The sequence below is a fragment of the Phyllostomus discolor genome, chromosome 8 (assembly GCF_004126475.2).
Source record: "Phyllostomus discolor isolate MPI-MPIP mPhyDis1 chromosome 8, mPhyDis1.pri.v3, whole genome shotgun sequence".
NCBI classification, from domain to species: Eukaryota; Metazoa; Chordata; class Mammalia; order Chiroptera; family Phyllostomidae; genus Phyllostomus; species Phyllostomus discolor.
The window spans coordinates 51,427,609-51,449,133 of NC_040910.2; the positions used below are offsets into that span (position 1 = coordinate 51,427,609).

The 21,525-nt window shown below is 45.0% G+C and overlaps 1 protein-coding gene across 2 annotated transcripts in view; it reads left to right on the forward strand.

The window, feature by feature from the left end:
* XPO7 (exportin 7) overlaps positions 1-19,707 on the forward strand; it is a 34,970-nt gene extending 15,263 nt beyond the window's left edge. For both annotated transcript variants that reach the window (XM_036032649.1, XM_036032650.1), the window contains exons 12-28: positions 953-1,146; positions 1,595-1,700; positions 3,143-3,278; positions 3,776-3,849; positions 5,001-5,081; positions 6,009-6,072; positions 6,440-6,548; positions 7,491-7,597; positions 10,238-10,326; positions 11,037-11,144; positions 12,910-12,992; positions 13,237-13,451; positions 13,674-13,812; positions 15,552-15,712; positions 16,501-16,599; positions 17,079-17,206; positions 18,116-19,707. In XM_036032649.1, coding sequence (XP_035888542.1) covers positions 953-1,146; positions 1,595-1,700; positions 3,143-3,278; positions 3,776-3,849; positions 5,001-5,081; positions 6,009-6,072; positions 6,440-6,548; positions 7,491-7,597; positions 10,238-10,326; positions 11,037-11,144; positions 12,910-12,992; positions 13,237-13,451; positions 13,674-13,812; positions 15,552-15,712; positions 16,501-16,599; positions 17,079-17,206; positions 18,116-18,209 — 1,987 coding nt within the window. In that variant the 3' untranslated portion in view covers positions 18,210-19,707. The remainder of the gene's footprint in view (positions 1-952; positions 1,147-1,594; positions 1,701-3,142; positions 3,279-3,775; positions 3,850-5,000; positions 5,082-6,008; positions 6,073-6,439; positions 6,549-7,490; positions 7,598-10,237; positions 10,327-11,036; positions 11,145-12,909; positions 12,993-13,236; positions 13,452-13,673; positions 13,813-15,551; positions 15,713-16,500; positions 16,600-17,078; positions 17,207-18,115) is intronic.
* The last annotated feature ends 1,818 nt before the right edge of the window (positions 19,708-21,525 follow it).

Below are 21,525 nucleotides of genomic sequence, written 5' to 3' on the forward strand. Positions count from 1 at the left end.
CCACTGGGAGGTATTGTTTTATTAGCTACATAGTTTCTTTTCCTGAGGAGTCGGCCAGTTTCAGTGAGACCATGTTGGGGAGTGCTTTTGCCTGTGGGCTCTGGGCCCAGAGAGCTGGTTACAGCCATGTGCTCTTGGGTGAAGTCGTGGGCATTAAATTACTTGGCCCACTCTGTGACCGTGGTAACACACAGCTGGGACCTGCCGGTTGTGGTGGTGGTGGTGCTGCTGTCATGCTGTGATGTAATCATAGAGAGCTTGTGATATGATAAGATTTTCAAATTTACAAACCAGTAGATAAGGCAAGGCCTGGCATGAATCCACAGGGCCCCGCCCGCAATTCTGAAATCCAAGATGTGAAAACTTAAGTTTTCTCATAGGTTTGGCACCAAAAATCGTTTGATGGCAAAACTTGACATGCACTGGAAACCCTTTGTAATCTTTTTTAAAAATTCTACTTAGTATGACTTTTCATACTATTTACACATTTTCACCATAGTAATACTGTACTTGACATACCACAGAGCGCATTGAGGGTTCACATTACATGGCAGAAACATCATATTGCCTCTCTAAAACCTGAAGGTCTCTGAATTCCCAAATACATCTGGTCAGAATGGCCGCACTCAGAAACAGGGTGTTTGTCATCCCAAAGTTTACAGTGGTTGAGAACAAGTGAGAGGCTAAGATGTCAGAGCTCCTGAGGGGGAGAAACATAGGAATGAGCTGTCCAGGCCAACGTATGTTACGAACTGGAAATTCAGATCGAAAGATTGGACACCAACAAGCAAAATATTCCAAAGGGAGACTGGTGCTAGGTTGAAGACATATGCTTCAAATTTTTTGATATTCCTTCCTTAGTTAAAAGTAGTGTGGAAAGAGTGGCTAAATGAAGAAAAAAGAGCTGCTCAGATGGGGAAATCAATAGGCATATTTCTTCCCTTGGGAGTAGAGATGGACTGGAGGATCCTCTGGAGGACACGGGTCTGGTCCAGCAGCAGTTGGACCAGCTGTCTACAATTGGGCGCTGTGAGTATGAGAAGACGTGTGCGCTCCTGGTGCAGTTGTTCGACCAGTCAGCCCAGTCGTTTCAGGAACTGCTGCAGAGTGCCACCGCGAGCCCGATGGACATCGCCGTGCAGGAAGGTGAGCGTGCGGTGGGCCAGGCCTGGGAGCAGTTGCTGTCGGTGCCCTTTCACTCGCTGCCACCTCCCTCCTGCCTTCCCTCAAAGGGTTTCCTCCATCATCAGTTATCTCTGAACACACAAAAATGTATTTAAGTGCCACAGGGGACTAGGGAAGAGTAACTAAAGTCATCTGCAATGGTCATGTTTAACTTTAAGAAAGTACTGCACTCCAAAAATAATGACCTTGGCTGATAGGGGAGCCATGGTCATCTGATGGATTGCCCCCTGGCGTCACCCTCCCCCGAGTAGAGTAGTAGCTATATTCCATATGAGAAGTAAGACTCTGGCTTCTCCATAGTGTCCTACAGGTAACGGAGGCTTCTAGTAAGAAATGAACCCCACAGTGAGGGATTTCTTCTTGAAATTACCACTGGAGGTGACAGTGGTGGATCTTCTTCCTGTCGCAGGAAGGCTGACGTGGCTGGTTTACATCATTGGTGCAGTGATTGGTGGCCGGGTCTCCTTTGCCAGCACTGATGAGCAAGATGCTATGGATGGCGAGCTTGTCTGTCGGTAAGTGCTCCCACCTGGCTTCCCATGTCACTGCTGGGCCTGCCCCTGCCCATGCTCTGTTTGGGTTCTGGGACCACAGGAATTGGACATGATTTGTTAATGTTTTCGTTAATGCTTTCCTCCCCATTTACAGAATATAATCTCATAAAGCTGATTGCCTGTGAAAATGAAGGACACAAACAGGTCCAACTTTAAACCTTTTATAAGTATAGCAAGAACTCTGTCTACCATCCTGAGCAAAAAACTCTTACGGTGATTGAGCGTGGAGTTGATGGGTGCAGAATTAGGAAAAGCAGACTGGGGAGCGGCCTTCAGTTCTGCCGAAGGACAGGACCTCAGATTAAGATGTGGGCCGCCTTGGTTTGGCCTTTCTGGGGAGTGCTTCCCTGAAGGGTTCTAAACTTTTGGGTACTCTCCTTAGAGGTGGCACATCTTACCATGATGCCTTAGCATTTATTGGTACCAAGCATTTCAGTCCACAGCCCTTAATCGTATTCTGAAAATCCCCTCCAGTCTCTTTCTACCCCCATTTTGTTTATCAGATGCCAATCTGCCCGTAGGTGCCTTAGTCCTGACAGAAGTCTTCACAGCACGTCACATTGGCATTTTTTGAAGAGTTGAGCAAAGATTTACTAGGGATGACATGTAATATACCTCTTTGAGTTTGCACCCTGGTGTGACACTGTGTGTGTCACAGTATAAATTGAGTTAGACAGTCCCTTCTATACCAGTTCTCTATTGAGTGTTGCAGAACGATGACTGAGTTACACTGACTCACGAAACGCCACAAATGGCTTGTTACCTATTCTCACAATATCGAAATGTTAAATGACTCGCTTATAGTAATACTACTCTCATTCATTCAGCATGATTCCTCACCTGCAGCCCAGTAGGCTCGCTCTCAGGGGCGTGGGTGCAAGGAAGAGAGATGAAGTCACAGGTAGCATATCTGCCTTTGGTCCCTGGAAGGGCTACCCCCTGTGCACATCGCTCTTCATGTGTGTCCATTTCCTTCATGGCTCTGAGAAAAAAAGTTGAGAATCACTAGCTTCCTTTATTCTCCCTCAGTTTATACATGAGGAACTAGGACTCAGAAAATAAATTGCTTTACACGAGGTCTCACAGGGATTTTAAGGAAGACCATTATTGTAGTACTAGGGTTTTTTTTCCCCACTATTTCTAAGCTGATTATGAGTTCTGCCCCAGTCTGTAGTCTCTCTGGATTAAAGGGTTTAAACTTCTCAGTAATCATTCACGTTTATTCCTTGGCTGTGGTTCCTGTGGGGCAGAAATGGAGAAGAGAATGTGTTCCCTGCACAGTGCTGAGAGCCTGCAGAGAATGCCTTTCAGATAGGATGGGAAGGAGAGGAGACATGGAAGACTATTTCTAGAGTGGCCAGGATATCCTGCTGTTGAGAGAATCATTGCTCTGCTTCCTCTAGGGTGCTCCAGCTGATGAACCTCACCGATTCTCGCTTGGCTCAGGCGGGCAACGAGAAGCTAGAACTGGCCATGCTGAGCTTTTTTGAACAGTTTCGTAAGATCTACATTGGGGACCAGGTGCAAAAATCCTCTAAGGTAACACACTCTCAGTTGGCTCAATTGGTTCTTTCTGCTTGTGGGATTGCTGATTGAGGAAAACAGCTGGAAGCAGTTCAGCTACAGTCTCCAGGCTTTATGTACCAGGGTAGTCCAAATATCATCTTAGTCTGTGGAGTTGGGAGACTCATCAAAGAGTGGACCTACTTCTCTGGTGCTCCCTGGACTTAACAAATGGCCAACCAGAACTGTTGGTGTCCCCAGAATTGTCAGTTCTCAGTCTCTGTGCATGAACTGATGTTCAGAACAGCAGGAGGCTGTGACAGTGTAAATTCAGGGTTGAGGGAGACTGTAAGATAGCTCAGCATCTGTCCAGTATTTAGTAAGACTTAGAAACTAGCTGATCACTGCAATAGACTACCCGGCATTGTCCACTTTCTTCCCACATCCTAGTCCCACATGAAGACACAAACAGTAGTAAGAGATGATTTTTCTAATCCCTGGTTTCCGGCTACTTTCTCTTTTACCGCCACCAGCTGTACCGCCGGCTCTCGGAAGTCCTGGGCTTGAATGATGAGACCATGGTCCTAAGCGTCTTCATAGGAAAAATGTAAGTGTTTTGGCTTGCCATCAGCAAGTGTCCCTTGCAATCCTGTTGCAACTGTAAAATGTGATCTTGGCATTGTGCTGCCAGTGCCTTGGTTTTCCAGCATTGATCGTTTGCGTCAGAAAATTGTGCATTTGAGTGTGTGACAAGCTGTGCTTAGAGATATGGCCCGGCCCCAGAGCATTCCAGGCTTGTACAGGCAAGGATTTAATTTTGTTCACGTGGACTCTCACCCACAGCCTCTGGAGTCACAGGTGAAACCCTGTCAGGGCCATCATGAAAATGGCCCTCCCTCCCAGTGATTGGTGCTCAGCCTCTCACTCAATCTCCCTGCTGCCAGGGTGCCCCTAGTGGGCACTCGCTTTCTGGTGCTGATTTTCACTAGGCATGCCCGTCCCGGAGGAGAGCCCCACTTTAAAACAGGCTTGTTCCTCTCAAGAAGCATCACACCCTTTGAGAGTCTTGAATCTCTAAAACCTAGTGCTTTTGTTTGACTTGTCTTCAAAGTTGGAAGAAAACAAAGCTCCTAATTGGCCCTTTTTTGTTGTGTTTTTTTAAGTTGTGCCCCCTTTGTTTACATTTTCCTTTTTTTAGGAGGTCAATTTATCAAAGCACACACTAGGAGCCAAATTACCCAGGGCTGTGTGCAAAATGACATTTTTCCTCCTTCCAACTATCCCAATCCTAAACACTCATTTCCATGAGCTGGTTAATAATTTAAGATGAAAAAGGCAAAGGGGGTCTTAAAGGACTCTGCCAGCCAAGAATCCAGAAGCAAGGGCTACTAGAATTCTGCAGCTGACAGTGGATGGTGCAGGTGCAGAATTGCATACGTCTGCATGTTATCACTGCCGCAGAAATCTCTTACCCTTGCTGCAGAAATCAGCCCTGGAGTGCCCCAGAATTCCAAGGGCCTGGGTATGGGCCAGTGTAGCTTTGGAACCAAGTAGTGAAGATTATCTGAAGGATAATTTTTCTAGTCAACCAAATGTAAGTACGGAGATTTTATACCCATTTTTTGTGGTTGTGATGTCTGTGAATTGGTGATGCAGATGTGTGGTGATTCGTGATGGATGATTTTCTTCTCCCAACCCTCAAGGAAATCAGGCAAATCAAAAGTGTCTCCTGCTTTTTTTTTTCTTTTTGTCCTCCAGCATCACCAACCTAAAGTACTGGGGCCGCTGTGAACCAATCACCTCCAAGACACTACAGCTTCTCAATGACCTCTCCATTGGATATCCTTTTCTAAGCTCGCTTCTGTGCACAACAGGAACTGCAGTGTGCCGCCCTCTTGAAAGCGAGAAGCTACCTGCTATTTTCACTTTCATTTAGCTTTATGTGTACTTAAGTATCTTCCTTTCTCCCAGGAACCAAAGACAGTGCCCACGCAGAATCTAGGAATAATTTCCAGATTCCCAAAATGAGCCCACCCACCCGCCAGTAGTTTATTAACATTTATCCCCGGCTATCTCTGAGACCCACAAAACCCACCAGATCTGTCTGGTGGGTACACACTTTATGGCCAGGATTTCAGCATCCTCAGTGGCCACAGAGTCCATCCTGATTGTCAGCCTTTCGGTAGAAGCAACCTGCTGACAAGTTTTCACAGTAAAAGTAGTGGCTGTGCTTCCTCTTGACTTGAACTGGGTCTGCTTAAATTTTGAATCGCTCTACGATAACCTTTCACAACCAAGGGTCTGCCAAAGAAGTAAACCCTAAAATACTGAGCTTTTTCTCAGCTCTTTCAAAGACTCTATATAGCTAGTACCGCCCTAAAGGTATGGGAGAGAAAGTTGACTCACTGCACACAGTGGGTGCCTTTGGCGGTGCTTTAGGGCTTCATTGTCTCTGAGAAGCCTTGTGGAGGAAGTCACTTTAGGATATGCATGACTCTTGGGGACACTGCTGGGCTCTTCCTATTTTCTTACAGACAGGAGTTCAGTGTGTGTTCTCTCCATGGATTGAATACTGCTTAGAAGAGAACACATTTGCTTTCCCTTTGGACAGTGTTATACTCAAGTGGTTAAGAAAAACAAGATTATCTGAGTATGGAATTCATAGTAAAGAAAGAAACTGTACTTAGGATAAAGTAGAGTTTCCTTCCGCTATAAAGATTCTGGATTCGCATCACACTTTCCTTGACCCTCTTCCTTTGTCCTTACATACAGTAGTGTAAGGAAACTAGTGAAGCTTAGTGCGGTACAGTTCATGCTGAACAATCACACGGTGAGTGATGGTAGCCCCTCTTCCCACCTCTGCTCTCCAGCCACCCCACTCACACCTTCTCAGCACATAAAGAAGATGTTAGGTTGGGTCCTGGGTGGGTGCTGCTGCAGCCGAAGTCAGTTCCTGACTCACACCACAGCAACAGCTCCGGCTTAACTGTCATTAGAGCTGCTCTTTGGGGTCCTAGTGATCTGATGTTCATACTAAGATAAACTGGTTGTAGGTAATAATAACCAAAAAAACCCTTTTTTTAATGTCCTTCATACCCTTAAGGAATAACAATGTAACCATTAGCCTGAAAGGGCTCAAGGTCTAAAATGACTGGCTTGCATTCTGTCGTTTTCACTTGTTTTCTCTCTTTCAACAGAGCGAGCACTTTTCGTTTTTGGGTATTAACAATCAGTCCAACCTGACAGACATGCGGTGTCGGACTACCTTCTACACAGCACTTGGACGTCTCCTCATGGTGGATTTAGGTACTGCAATAAATCCTAGAGGTTTACAAAGTAATCTGACATAGTTCTAAATTTTTACTTGAGGATAGAAAACTAGATGTGGGGGAAGATAGTTTCTGTTGTTTCAGCAGTAACACAACTACATGAAATAATAGTCTGATTTTGCCAATACTACGCCACACTGTCGTGGTCCATATAACTGGAAGAGATAACAGAAGGCACCTGAAGATTTCAGCTGATGGGCAGTGGGTTTAAAATTCTGTTTGTATTTCTCTTCCGTAAAATAGGGGAGTTGGAAATTGAGGTCCCTGGATGCATCTTGGTGGTCACAAAAGTGGTGTGACCACCTGGGACGGGCAGCGAAGTCTTCTTTCCCAGTTCAGTGGCACATGTGAGCCCAGGGGCCATGGGCCTCTTTCTAGCTCCAGCTGTGATACCAGCAGTGTGGGCTCTACTGGTACCCAAAGTGGAACGGCATCATCATAAGTTTGGGCTATTTAAATCTACTTCTACTATAGTGATATTAAAATTTTTTAAGCTTATGAAAGGTTACTGAAAAAAGAAAAATGTGAACCAAGCCCCTACATGCACAGATTCAAGTTCGAGTCTCATCTAGCTCTCACGCACCAGACTGGTCCTTTCTCAGCTGACACTGGTTCTCACTGAATGAAAAGTAATGAACAGCAAAGTGCCTTATACACATTTACATGAATCTCTGATGTTGTCAGTCAGTATCAAAAAACTTTGAACATTCCTGGACAAGATGATTTTTGCCATTTTCTAGTTTAAAATGGTTCCTATATATACATTTTATTCTGAAGTTACTACTAATACCTGTTGGGGCAATAAAGGACCCTTGATTTAGCCTTGGATCTGTTCGTCTCTTATAACGTCTTTTTTTCCATGCGCACACAGCTTTGTATTTTGTATATTGGGGTCACGTCCTGCTCGTTTCCCTTACAGGAGAGGATGAAGATCAGTATGAGCAGTTTATGCTGCCACTCACAGCAGCGTTTGAGGCCGTGGCCCAAATGTTTAGCACAAATACTTTCAATGAGCAAGAGGCAAAGGTGAGTCCTTCACCCGCTGACTGGTCAGCCTCTGGTTGAGGACATTTCCTTATGGAGACTAGGTTAGCTAGCAGTACAGAAAAGAGTGCCAGACTCCCAGGATTTTGAAATAGAAGAGCCAGTATAGGTTTATAAACGCTTAAGTTAAAGTGTGTTTCTAAGCAGCCTTTAGGATTTTTGTGTGTGTGTCTTAAGTTTTTAAATGTATGAGCATAAAGTTATGTTTTTGCCTTGCCTTGTTAATCTCTGTCTAGTGTACACTCCCTTTTCCTTTTTAATATTCTATTAGTTTCATTAGTCTTCTTTTTTTTTTACTTTGTTTTAGCTCTATTTTATCTGTTTTGTATTTCATTTCTTTTTATTTTCATATATTTTCCTTGGGGTTATTCTGTTCTAACTTCTTAACTTTTCAGTCCTTATTTCCTTTTGTAGCCATGTAAGACTGTAAATGTGCCTCTAGGTATATTATCCAGAAGTTGTCTTTTTAACTATGATAAAAACACACATGCGCGGGCGGGCGCGTGCGCGCACACACACACACACACACACACACAGGTTCTGGCTGGCTCACTCGGTTGTAGCATCACCCCGTACACCAAAAGGTTGTGGGTTGAGTTCCTGGTTGGGGCACTTACCGGGTTGTGGGTGTGATCCAGGGTCAGGGCAACCCGTTGCTGTTTCTCTCTCACGTAGATATGTGCCTGTTTGTCTGTCTGTCCCTCCCTCTCACCCTCTCTCTCTCCCTCTCTCCTCCCTTTCTCTCTAAAATCAATAAGCATGCCCTCAGATGAGGATTTAAAAAGTATTTTTTAAAAAACCCACATAAAATTTACCATGTAACCATATTTAGGTGTGTAGTCCAGTAGCATTACGTTCACAAGTTTTGATGTCTAACATTTTTGTTATTCAGTTTTTTGTATTTTCTAATTTCCATTAAAATGTCTTTGATACATGAGTCATTTAAAAGGGTTTATGAATTTCTATATATATGGAATTTTTTTAAAGATTTGTTTTATTTTTAGACAGAGGGGAAGGGAGAGAGAAAGAGAGGGAGAGAAACATGAATGTGTGGTTGCCTCTCGCGTGTCCCCCACTGGGGACCTGGCCTACAACCCAGGCCTGTGCCCTGACTGGGAATCAAATTGATGACCCTTTGGTTTGCAAGCCGGCACTCAATCCACTGAGCCACACCAGCCAGGACTGGCATTTTAAATTTACGCTTAATTATTGATTCCTGGCTCTCAAAATTGTCATTTTTAGATTTTGCTTTTCCTATCTTTTTACTTCATGTACATCTCCTTACCTGTAGATCTCTGTACCAAAACCAGAAGACACTGTGCTGTTAATATTTGCAGGATGTTTTCATAGTGTCCATATGACACTGAAGCTAAGTTTTAGACCTACCAACTAGCCAAGGGTATTGCCCCCCAAAATGCCAGGTACTACTTGACGTTCTAAAATGTTAATTTTTCATCTTTAGAAAACCTCTTAGTTTTCTAAATTCAAGTTAGCAGGGAAGTCAGAGAGCAGCACCACTTAACTCCCCCCCCCTTCTTTATACTAGTGTAATTTTAGGGTCTGAGATGAGTACCATTCAAAGCTACGTTAGTGTGGAACATACCAATAATGTAGGCTAGAGTGACAGCCAATGTCAAGGATAACTGAGGGATGTCAGCCCTTTTCCCAATCACATTAGTTCCATATAATGCAGGTAAAGTTAATGAAAAGAACCATCGTGGCCATGAACTAGAACTGCTACCATCTTTGTTACACCTCCTGTAACAAGTCTGTAGATGAACCATGTCTGAGACTTGAACATGGAGCTCATGGTATGGGTTTAGGAATGGCACTGTTTGCTTAAGGCAGGCTGTTAGTACAGACATTTTTTAACAAAGGAGTTGGGATCCACAATGTGCTACCTCCTTGAGTCTACTGACAACTGCTAGCTTTTACAAGGAGTCTTAGTGCTGTTCAGGGCCCACAAGTAAAAGTTCTACTGAGAGAGGAAGTGTTGGGTTTGGAGTCTTGGTGCTGTGAGGCTTACTCCTGGCCTGTTTGCCAGCTTGCAGCATGACTTCAGGCAAGTCACCTGACCTCTGGACCTCAGTCTCTCTCTGAAAAAGTGTACTATAGTACTTCTTAGCTCTAAGGTTCGGCCCATTCATCTTATTTCCAGGAACTGTGTGGCCTCCTCGGTCTTCCTCCCAGCAGGGTCCGCATTGGGCCCCGAGGTGCCGCGGGCACCTTCAGTCACTAGGTGTGGCGCCAGGCCTTCAGGGAACACAATTGTCCACCTCTTCTTATTTCCCTTCTTTCCCTACCTCTTCTTGTGTAAGCTTTCTCCTTTCTCTGCTTTCTGCATGATTTACCACATTAATGTCTTCAAACTTGGTTAGGCTCTGTTTTTGCCATAATGGGCCAGGGACTATCCTTTTTTTAGTATAGCCTGGTTCTGAAAATAATTTGCCAAGGGAAAAGATTTCACTCTCATATGGAAGAGGCCAATTACAAATATTTGGGAAGGGTTATTTGTTGAATGGTGGGAGGAAGAATTTGATTACAGGTATGTGAAGGCACCATCAGGTGGTTAGAGGTTTGCTTTTTCTTCTGTTTTTAACATATTTTTGCCTTCTTCTGCAGCGAACTCTAGTTGGCCTGGTAAGAGACCTGAGAGGGATAGCTTTTGCCTTCAATGCCAAGACCAGCTTCATGATGCTGTTTGAATGGATGTATCCTAACGCATATCACAGCTGGCCTTCACTGGTGTTTGAATAAGTGATGGGTCCTTGGAGAAGAAGGCAGAGGGAGGAGTGTCAGGCAGAAAGGGTGGAGAGTGGCTGGAACACCTGCTATACACATGTCCTGTAAGCTGCCGTATCACTGTGGTCTGATGACACGATACCGTCTGCCCTGCTCACTGAGCTGGGGGAGTGACTGAACCACTTCCCGGCGTCTCTGAGTCACAGATGGGAATGCCCGGTGAACTCTCCCACTGCGGAACTGTTGCACGGGAATTTTGCTGCACTTAGGAAAGAGAGACACTTCAATCTACTTAAAAAAAAAAAAAAAAAAAAGACTGCTTTACTAGGAATTAGAAAGGCAAACCTTCATAATTTGACCAAATCATTTCAAATCTGAGTGCCTCTGTTTCTCCAATAGTTACGTGACAAGAATGGCTGATTCCCTTTCATACCACATGTGGTAAGAGAATAAATTACAATATGAAACACGTGCTCTTCAGAAGAAAGACAGTATATAAATTACAATGTATTATTAGGTACCTATTACAAGTTAAAGGGCACACAATCATTCCAAATTGATTTAGCAAGACAGGAAATTAGAGAATTGTAATCAGACGGTTTGTACTAGGCCAGAGCTGAGAAATTTTAAATTCTGTCCTTCCTGGATTCAAAATTCTTCCTTAGCTTTTTCTTCACAGATACCCATCCTACATGCCAATTCTCCAGCGGGCAATTGAGCTGTGGTACCACGACCCAGCCTGTACCACACCTGTGCTCAAGCTGATGGCTGAATTAGTGCATAACAGGTAAGGAGGAAGGGCACAGCTGCCCTTTTATCTGAGTCAGCCTGAAGACAGTCAGCTTTATCTAGTGTCTCAGGCATATTGTGGAAGATGATACGGTTCACTGCTGAAGAGAGTCTCACATTGTACATTCTTACAAGAAGTGAGTTTGGCAGCCAGGATTCTGATCTCCCTGCACACACACAAAAGTGGACATTTGGTAATGATGCTGTGCCCCTCACCTTTTGTAAAGGCAATTGAGAGTGACTGGGGACACACTACAATGCCCTTTCTTAAGAAAGGTAGTTAATAGGCAAATTACAGCTGGATCAGTACAGATTTACTTTAACAGAAAGTAAGAGCAATTTCCAAAACACCAAATTGTTAAATTTTCCCAGTGATTTAGGGACGGAGAAAAAGAAAAATCAGCACTTTGACTTAACTAGAACTTCAGACCGACATTTCTGCCTCATAGCTCTCATAGCTCTTCCGAGAGAATAGTTTGGTGAGGAGTGGGCGGTACTCAAAAGAAGTGGTTTCCTCCCGCAAGGCTTGTAGTCAGGAGTTGCTCATTTATAAAATAAAGATTTGAGAGCATCTGCTCTTTGCCAGGTAGTGTCCTAAGCTATTGTGCAGGACAAAACCTTGGCCCTCTTAGACGTTACATTGTGGGAGGGCGACAGACAGAAAACAAGCACAGACAATCATTTCAGACAGTGGAAAGGGGTAGGAACAAACAGTGCACTAAAACAAAGGAATTGAGGGGGAGCAGGGGTCAGAGAAGGTGATGCTTAATCTGGTGTCTGAGTGACGGGAAAGAATCTGGTTGCCCTGCAGAGAGAGGGCAGAGAGCATCCTAAACATCGAAAACAACTGCCAAAGTCCTGCTATGGGATGAGCTTGCTGGCGCTAGACAGAACAGTACCACTGGAGGGAGCATGGTGCACAGGGGGGTCTGGTGGGCAGGGGCCCCCACACAGCAACGTGGCACTGCAATAGTGAGGAACAGGCCTGTGCTCTCAGTGCAGCGGGAAGCTGCTGAGGTGTGCGAATTAAAGTGGTCTCATTTACATTTTTTAACAGTGCCATTCTAGCTGTCACAGGAAGAATGGGACTGTAGGGGGCAGGAGTGGAAGCAGAGGACCATAGAGGAAGTGAAAGGATTCAGGGCATATTGTAGAGCTAGGTCCCAACGGAGTCAACGTCGGGAGGGAAGCTCATTAAAAGGTAGAGCAAACCAAACAGAGTTGCTCTGGTCTAGGGCACAGTGAGGAATTAAAATCTCAGGTCAGTTTTAAATGTTTGCCTGCCCTGCCTGACTTATGGTGCAGCATTCCCAGTCCCTTTGCACCTTCTCGCCATAGAAAGGGGTAAGGAGGCATGTCCCCGCCCTTAGCTGCTACCTAAGCTAAGGTAAATGCAGATTAACGTCTGAAGACTGAATTAGTACTCCCAAGAAGTGACAGTGTTACAAGCTCTACTTTTCATCAAACAAAACTGAGAGTTTTAAACAGTAATTTTATCTGCTGCCTCTTTTTTTTTTTTTTTTTTTTTTTTTTTTCATGTTTTCAATTTGAGCCGTAGAACTTAAATCTAGCATGTTGGCCTTCAAGATATAAGCTATATCACTGGTTAAATACCTTTGATTAGCTTGGTTATTTCACATTAGGGTAGGTAATCTACACATCTTAGTGAAAAAAGAATCACCCCAGGTACTCAGCTGAGAGCCTGGAGTATCCCAGTCTTCTGGCATCATACCTCTGACTCTCCTTCTGTGTTCTCTGCACAGATCCCAGCGACTCCAGTTTGATGTCTCTTCCCCCAATGGCATTTTACTCTTCAGAGAAACTAGCAAGATGATAACAATGTATGGTAAGTGCTTCCAAGGAGCACAGCCCTGGAAGTGAATTGCACCTGTACCACACTCTGTGCAGTAGGGGCCTGGGGCTAGCACAGGTGGCAGCCAGGACAGCACTGCAAGGCATGTTGGATTGCTCATATGTTTGTATTATAGTGTCAACTGGCACTGAGAACCTTTGGAGTAAGAGAGTTGAGTCGGTATGTAAACTATCTATTGTAATGTGGTTAAATAAATATTTATCACGTGTCTACTCAGGCAATCGCATCCTGACCCTAGGAGAGGTCCCAAAGGATCAGGTTTATGCACTGAAGCTCAAGGGCATTTCCATCTGCTTCTCCATGCTGAAGGCTGCTCTCAGTGGGAGTTATGTCAACTTTGGAGTCTTCCGTCTCTATGGAGACGATGCCCTGGACAATGCTCTTCAGACCTTCATCAAGCTGCTCCTCTCCATTCCCCACAGTGACCTCCTGGTAAGACTTAAGCTTCATTGACAGGCCTTGATCCCTCCCGTTCAAGCTTTCTTGGCCTGAGACCATGATTGAACAGTTCTCTGGAGAACTATAACCTAGCTCCAACTAGGTGTTTTATTTTCCCATATCAAGGGAACTGAGCTCTTCTATTCAAGATCTTGCTCCCTGCATGCTGAGGTTCACAGCACCTAAGCTGATATTCGGTTTCCTGTTTTCCCACAGGACTACCCCAAGCTCAGCCAGTCTTACTATTCACTACTGGAAGTCCTGACGCAGGACCACATGAACTTTATTGCAAGCCTAGAACCTCATGTCATCATGTATATTCTCTCTTCCATATCTGAAGGACTCACTGCACTTGGTAAGCACCTGGGTTGGCAGGGTTTTGTTTTTGTTTTTGTTTTTTTTTACCACTTAACTAAACCAAAAAAGAGAATCTTGCCCTAGTATCCAAAGGATTACTGCTTTAGGGAGTTGGCCCTCCCAACAGAGCATGCCACAGTTGCATTCTCACCCAGCAGATCCTTACTGATCACCTCCTAAGGACCAGACACGTACTGGGCACTAAGGATACAGTGATTAGTACCACACAGTCCCTGTCCTTTAGGAGCTTTTTATCTGTGGATGAAACAGACACCTGCCTCTTCACTTACGCAGGACAGCAGGGGGTGTTTGAAGTGCTATGGGAGTTCTCAGGAAGCATCCCTAAACCCCTGGATTTCAGGAGGGGTGTCAGGGAAGGCAGACAGAAGAGCCAGTGTCAAGCGTGCACGAAAGGCTACAGAGGTCTTACCAGGATGGGGGCGGTGGGGCTTCCTAGCAGCAAGAACCACAAGTACTAGCACTTAGAGGCAAGAAAGATCCAGAAGTCCAGATGGCTGCACACCGTGCAGAAGAGGATGAAAAGGAATGAAGCTGGAGCAAGAGAGAGGCAGGGGCAAACTTGGAGATCACAAGGGTGCTCTCCAGCCGTGTCGGGGTGTTTGGAGTCTGTCCTGAGGCAGTCGAAGCTATGGGAGAGCTTTACACAGCTAGTACAGACGTTTTCCATCCTGCTCCAGCTGGTTCCTGTCGACCGCTTTGTCCTCAGGATGCCTTCCAGCCATCTTACTGTGTGTTCAGAGAATAAAATACGCTTTTATATTGGGCTGAGCACAACATAAATAGGAAGGTTAAGTCAACTGCAAAGTAGTCCTGATACACTGCAAGTGCATAGAATGACTTTCAGGCTGTCCGCCCTGGGGAGTTCCCCATACCTCTGCACTCCTTTGCTGCACATTTACCTCAGCTGGCGGACAGCGGTATCTAGGGCCAGCTTGGGAAGGCTGCTTCATAGCTTCTTAAAATAGAGGACCTCTGCACAAACAGCAGCAGAATGGTTTCCTCTTTTATGGGTTCATCCCTTAGTCCTCTGTCCTGAGCCTCACCAAGTCAGAACTCTGTCCACAGGCTGCACTGCAGTGTCATCTTTGTGAACTACATGGATGAGTCTGCAGTCCCCACTGGCACACTCCCCCAAGACGCCCCAGAGACAAAAAAAGCCAGCACCCACCCTAGCCAGTGTCGGTGTTTGATAGGCCATGCTAAGCTGGTGCATCAGCATCCCCCAGGTAGTCAGAGGGTAGGCTCACTGCTCACACTTCTTGGATTCTGTTCACAGCCCTTGCAATTACTAGCAGTGGGATCTTGAGGCAAGTCACATAACTTCTCCATACTTTGGTTTACTCATTTGTAAAATGGAAAGCCTATCTCCTGGAGTCCTCAAGAGGATAAATTAGAGATAATATCTGCAAAGTCCTTGGCACAATGTCTGGTACAGTAGGAGTACTTGCTACGTCTAAACTATTTGTTATTTTTTTATGAAGCAGAAGACATACATCTAATCTACATTGTTATCACACACTCACTTTCAAACTGAGACCTGTATTAAGGGTGAGGCGTTAACAGAAAGCATTCTGAGCAGTGGCCTTGGCTGAACTGGTCACAGTACAGTCTGACCAGGGGCCTCTGGGACCTCAGCCAAGGGCAGTCATGTTTGCCCAAGTCACCAGCAGCAGCTCAGTGTCCCTGTTCTCCCCCGCCCTCCCCTTTCTCTTCTAGACACCATGGTGTGCACGGGCTGCTGCTCCTGCCTGGACCACATTGTGACGTACCTCTTCAAGCAGCTGTCACGTAGCACCAAGAAGAGGACAACGCCCCTGAACCAGGAGAGTGACCGCTTCCTGCATATCATGCAGCAGCATCCGGAAATGATCCAGCAGGTGAGGAACGTGAGGGTTAGCAGGCAACGGTGGTGCCTCACAGAGGAAGAACCTCTCTCTCTCTTTTCCTTTCCCTCTGGAAGAACCTCTCTTCAGGAGAGGGGAAGCCAAGCAAAACAGTGAGTCTGATTCATATCTCACCAGACTAATGCTGTCCAGGAGAAGTTTATCCTTAAAATGGCAGTGGATGATGGGTGTGTTGAGTAATCACTGGATACAGACACTCTGAGTGTCACAGCAGCCCCTGGGCTTCGGGCCTGGCCCATGAACACTGTCCTCCTTCCATGACAATGACTTTGCTCACCCGTGGCTGTAAGTGGAGCATGGGCTGGCAGTATCCAGCCATAAAGCTTGTTACTCCCATAACTCGTCTTTGTCTACATTACTTGCCAAGGAAACAGTGAAGTAATTCACATTCCCATCACAGCCCCAAAATGGTATAAAGCCATCCCTTCTGAGACAAGTGCAAGGAGCTGTAGTGCAAAGTGAGTTTGCACTGTAATCTTTGGCTCGACCAATCCCGTTTCCCACGAATCAGAGTGACTAGGAAGGTCCATCTTAAAATGAATTATCAAGTCAATTTAAAGAACAGGAAGGTAAATGTCCTAAAAAAAAAAAAAAAAAAAACTTACCTCGTAATAGAAGATCACAGTGAAGCTACACAAAATATTTCACTGGTTTACCCCAGACAGAAAAGGCTTCCACCCTAATAAACTCCTCTGTTTGGAATCTGTAATTCTAACTTGGGTAGCCACCACTAGATCACTGCCTCAGATTCTCCATTCCAGATGCTGTCAACGGTGCTGAACATTATCATCTTTGAAGACTGCAGGAACCAGTGGTCTATGTCCCGACCCCTGCTCGGCTTGATACTGCTTAATGAGAAGGTAAGCGAGCCAGTCCCCGATGCCCGGAGCCAGCAGCAGGGGTGGGTGCGCATTTTCCAGGAGGACACCCTGAGAAACACACAAACATCCCACGGTGAGCGGGGAAGTGGCCCGTTTTTCTAAGCACATCCTACTCATGATTTGAACACATGCAGTCGCTTACCCGGTAGAAGTCAGCACATGTGGCAAGCCAGAAGAGGTCAAGCGTGAGCAAGTGTTACAAGGAGAGCAGAGCACCTGCGACCTGAGTTCTAGTTCCAATACTTAGAGTGTTTACAAGGTTTAAGTTCTTGATGTTTGTGAAATATAGATATTGTACATGATCTTGCTTGCTTGAATTTTAAAAATAAAGGTAGCCAGTTTTAGTAGATAGTCCAGTCTTGTGGGAGAAGAGCATTCCCTCCGCCCTGCGGTGACAGAGGACTAATCCGCCTTTCCCATTCTTCTCCCTTCACCCCGTGCCACTCCTGGACCCGCAGTACTTTTCCGACCTAAGGAACAGTATCGTGAACAGCCAGCCTCCAGAGAAGCAGCAGGCTATGCATCTGTGTTTCGAAAACCTGATGGAGGGCATAGAGCGCAATCTCCTAACAAAAAACAGAGACAGGTGAGAGTATAGAGGGTCCTGCCGAGAAATCCTAGGAGATTGTTTTTCAGGTCGTTGACACAAGGGGGGCCCCTCGTCTCTCAGACGCTGTGTGAACAGGGCTGTCTAATAGGAGAGCAGGCCACATCACTGACTGTACGTTTCCTAGTAGCCATGTTCCAAAAAGGTAAAAAGAAGCGGGCAGTATTTTTATGTAACCCGTTATACCAAAAATATTGTCAGTGTGTGATCAATATTTAAAAATTGAGAATTTTAACATTCTTTTTTATTAAGTTCAAGGTCTTATGTATTTTATACTTACATGGTATCTGAATTCAGATGCTCAATTTTCGTCTGAAATATTTTATTTAGATTTCATAAAAGTTACATACGTTCTTAGAAGTTCTCCAATAACTGAATTGAATAACAGATTTTTCTCAATTAGTTTTTAAATTTTACTTGAGTTTAAAATATGGCATTTTAATTTAAAATTAATTAAGGTGTGATTGGGGGACTGCATGTTGGTTTCATGTCCTTTGAATCACTTCCTCAATTACATGGCATAACCCATGTGCTCAGTAGCCAATTCTCCAGCATGTGGCTCTCAGCACTAAGAAATGAGATAGCTTCTTCCTCTTCCTTTGTGAAGGTTACTTTCCGCCTCTGTCAGTGAAATTCCTTCTGTGCTGCCATGAACCCAAGGTGGCCTTCAGCCTCAGCTATGACCAGCCATGAAGTGGCAAGTAGAAGAGGGCACAAAACTAGCCCAGCTTTCCCTTAGTCTTAAGACTGATGATTTACTGACTTTAGAAACAGAACCCATCAATTCATACATTCCGCCTCTCAGCAGCCATATGTCTGCTAGAAACATTTCAGGCAAAACGTTTCCCTTTCATTCTGTTCCCCCAACCTATGTGCATCCTCTCTTAGGTTCACCCAGAACCTGTCAGCATTTCGTCGAGAAGTCAACGATTCGATGAAGAATTCCACTTATGGCGTGAATAGCAATGATATGATGAGCTGACACCTCCTCGGACTCTACCTGTACAGAGCAGCGTCCTTTTGGTCTGGCCCAGCGGGGCGAACAATTACAAGGGAGAGGGCCTGGCTGACCCTGACTCCCTCCTCCAGGGGTGTGGGGGAAGTGGCAAAGGTCAACTAGCTGTTTTCCCCAGGGAATATGGGTGTGAGTGCACTCACTAGGGGGCAGGGCACTGCTGGTTCTTGGGGGTGGGGTGGGAAGGGTGGTGGGAGGAGACAGAGGCAAATGTGAGACTCCAGCCCCCTCTCTTGGGGCCACCCAAAGGCGGAGAACCCTCAGTGTCCTGCCACAACCTGCCTTGTAAAAACATGTACATTTTTTCATAACATTTTGAACAAGGTTTATATTGACTCAAGTTTAAAAAAAAAAGTGTGACTGAAAAATTTTTACAGAGTCTAGTGCACCAATGCTGATCTGATGTGAGGGGTTGTGTATGCGAGTGAGGAAAAAATGTGTATTCTGGTGGCCTGAAGCTTTACTGGACGAGGATGTGTGAACGTGCAGAGATATATTTAGTGACACAGTGTGTAGAGGCAAAGAAAAAAGTAAAAATTCCAAATGTATATTTTTTCTTATTGCCTTTTCCTTGCCCCCCAAATTATCACTTCCTGTTACTGTATTACCCTTGTTATTAGGAACTCGAAGCCATGCAGAGCACCGTCCCTCCCCTTCCGACCACAGACGCTGTCCCAGGTCCCTCGGCCTCTTGCCGTGACACAACTCCAGCTAGAAGTGTTTGGTGTTCCTAGTGTCATCCTCCTCCCCACTTTGCTTACCCTCATCCTCAGACAGATGCCTCTTGCTTTTAAAAGTGGGTGTAAGTCTGTGCTTTCGGTTCTTGGTCTCTGTAAAGGTAGAGACCGGAGAGAAGGGATGGAGCCCGTTGCTCTCCTGTGGAGCGACACGGATGAGTCCACCAGAGGCCCGGCTGCGTGTGGCCAGTAACGTCTAGTCTTCCCCAGCCCTTGCGGCATGTGTGTGGATGTGCGCGTGTGGATATTTATATATGTACCCTGCACTCGTGAATGTGCGGACTGGAGGAAGCTGCTACAGTGGAGGGGTTCTTAATAACAAGGTCTGCCTGGCATGAAGTATTTAACATTCTCCCACCCCCTTAAAAATATACATTTTTATAAAATGAAAACCATAATAAATGTTTTGAATATTTAAAAAAATTAACCTACAGAGGAAAATTAATGGAGAAAGCTATTTGCCTTGTACCTTTCCCACAATTGTTGCTGCTAGTTGTACGCATCTCTAGTTCAGCTCTTGCCCATGGGACACTCATCAATTAGGTTTTATTTGTATTTCTCTCCTCTACCCCCACAAACAAACCTACTAATTTTTTCTTCCTTCTCCTCTGGCGACTGTGTGGTGAATCCTTTCTCGCGTGATCAGGTTGCGGATAGACTTGTAAGGGTGTTTGCTGCCTACAGTGTAAGCATTGTGACCGCCAATAAACTTCAATGGTTTCTACTGACCTGGTTTCAGCAATCAAGTCTAGTGTGTCTGCAGGGACATGTTTAAACACGCATTCTTAAAAGTCAGTGGATGACAGGGACCCCTCAACCTTGTAAAATTACCTTCTCATTGGACTGAGTCTGACTCGATTTCTTTTAAAAGTATGATTGGTTTAGTTGATACACGTGCACGCACACACACACACACACAATACAATTCAATCTGCAGTTACAGGCTGTACATTTTTTGTAACACTTTGAACAAGGTTTATATTGGCTGAAGTTTAAAAACAACAAGTGTGACTAGAATCTTTAGAGTCCGATGTACCAATGCTGATGTGAGAAGCTGTGTATGAGTGAGGAGAACATGTATATTTACACATGTATGCTGTTGTATTTCAGAAAGCCCAGTTTTGTTCGTGTTCTGACATCAACTGTAATGTGGATTAGACCCTGATGTGCTCACGGTTAAAGGGTTAGCTGCTACAGGACGTGGCAGACCCGTGGGGCGGATGCGGCACAGTGTGGTTAGCAGGAGCTGCGCCTCACCCCCAGACTGTGTAGTACCGAGGCATGAGAGGACATAAACGCTGGAACATTTGGGTACAGATGGGAATCCTGCCTTGAAACAGATTTGTAGCCGATGAATCACAGACTCTAGAGTGCCACTTTTGTCCCCCTTTCTGGATGGACCTCTGCCTGCTGTCTGTCGTCTGGGTAACTTCCTGCTGCTAAGTTATTTTGAAGGCAAAAGAATCTTATCCTAAGGTCTAGAAGGCAAACAATTTATTCTTCATAGCCCAGTCTGTACCTAAGCCTAATATAAAAGAAATGTAAGGTGGCCAGGCTTCATTAATATGTCAAACACTCCAATCACATTGCCTCAGTGACCTGAAATTTGATTTCTGTAGCAAGACAAAAGATCACTCACAGGTACCTGAAGAAGGCCCTCCACCCCCCAGCTATCCTGAGGTGCTGATTGGTCTGTACAACCACAGACCCCTCCCTTCCCTTCACAAAGACTATTTCAGAAGCAAGAAACTTCTCAGAGATGGTGGTCTCCGTGGGGCTTTAGTGCAGTCCAGTCATGACCAAGGGCCACAGTTAAACTCCCCCACAGCCGCACAGTTTCTTAAACATTGCAGCTGTTCTTGCTTAATCGACAGTTACAAGAGGGGGCACCCAAAACATAGCCCTTTTTCCTGGTCAGCAGTTTCACATGCTGACCAGGTTTTGGATGCCCCCTCTTGTAATAGTCACTTGTCAACTACTAAGTGTGAAAGCCGATTACCTTTAAACTTTAGTTTCCCCAAGAAACCATGTGGAGATTTTATTCAGCTACACATAGTGTATTGGTTTCTAGGTTATCCTGGGTGCCAAGGTCATCAATTCAAGTACTTGACACAGTGTGTACTGACCCCAATTGTCCCTTACATTGACAAAACAGCTGAAGCCTTTACTGTAGATTATCAATTTGTAGTATTGTGTATGTATGTAGGTATTTGTTGGCTGTGCCCAGATAAGGGTCGTCTGTTCCCACTGAAGTATGAAAAGTTACAGCCTACTAAAGATAATAGTTTTAATTTAGGGAAACCTGTAAAATCCCTAAGTCTGATAACAAAGCCTTGAAAAAATGTAAATAGTTATACCTGTGTAAGAGTCCTAGTTCTTTAAATACTTTAAAAAGATAAAAATTTGTTTTTACTCGCAAACCATAATTGATACAAATGACAATTAGGTGCTAAGTGATTAATGTCTAAGGATTCTTGCCTCTCAGCTTGACCCTGGGTCTGTTACACCCATCCAGGGCTTGTTAGCTATCCTGGAATTCAGGTCAG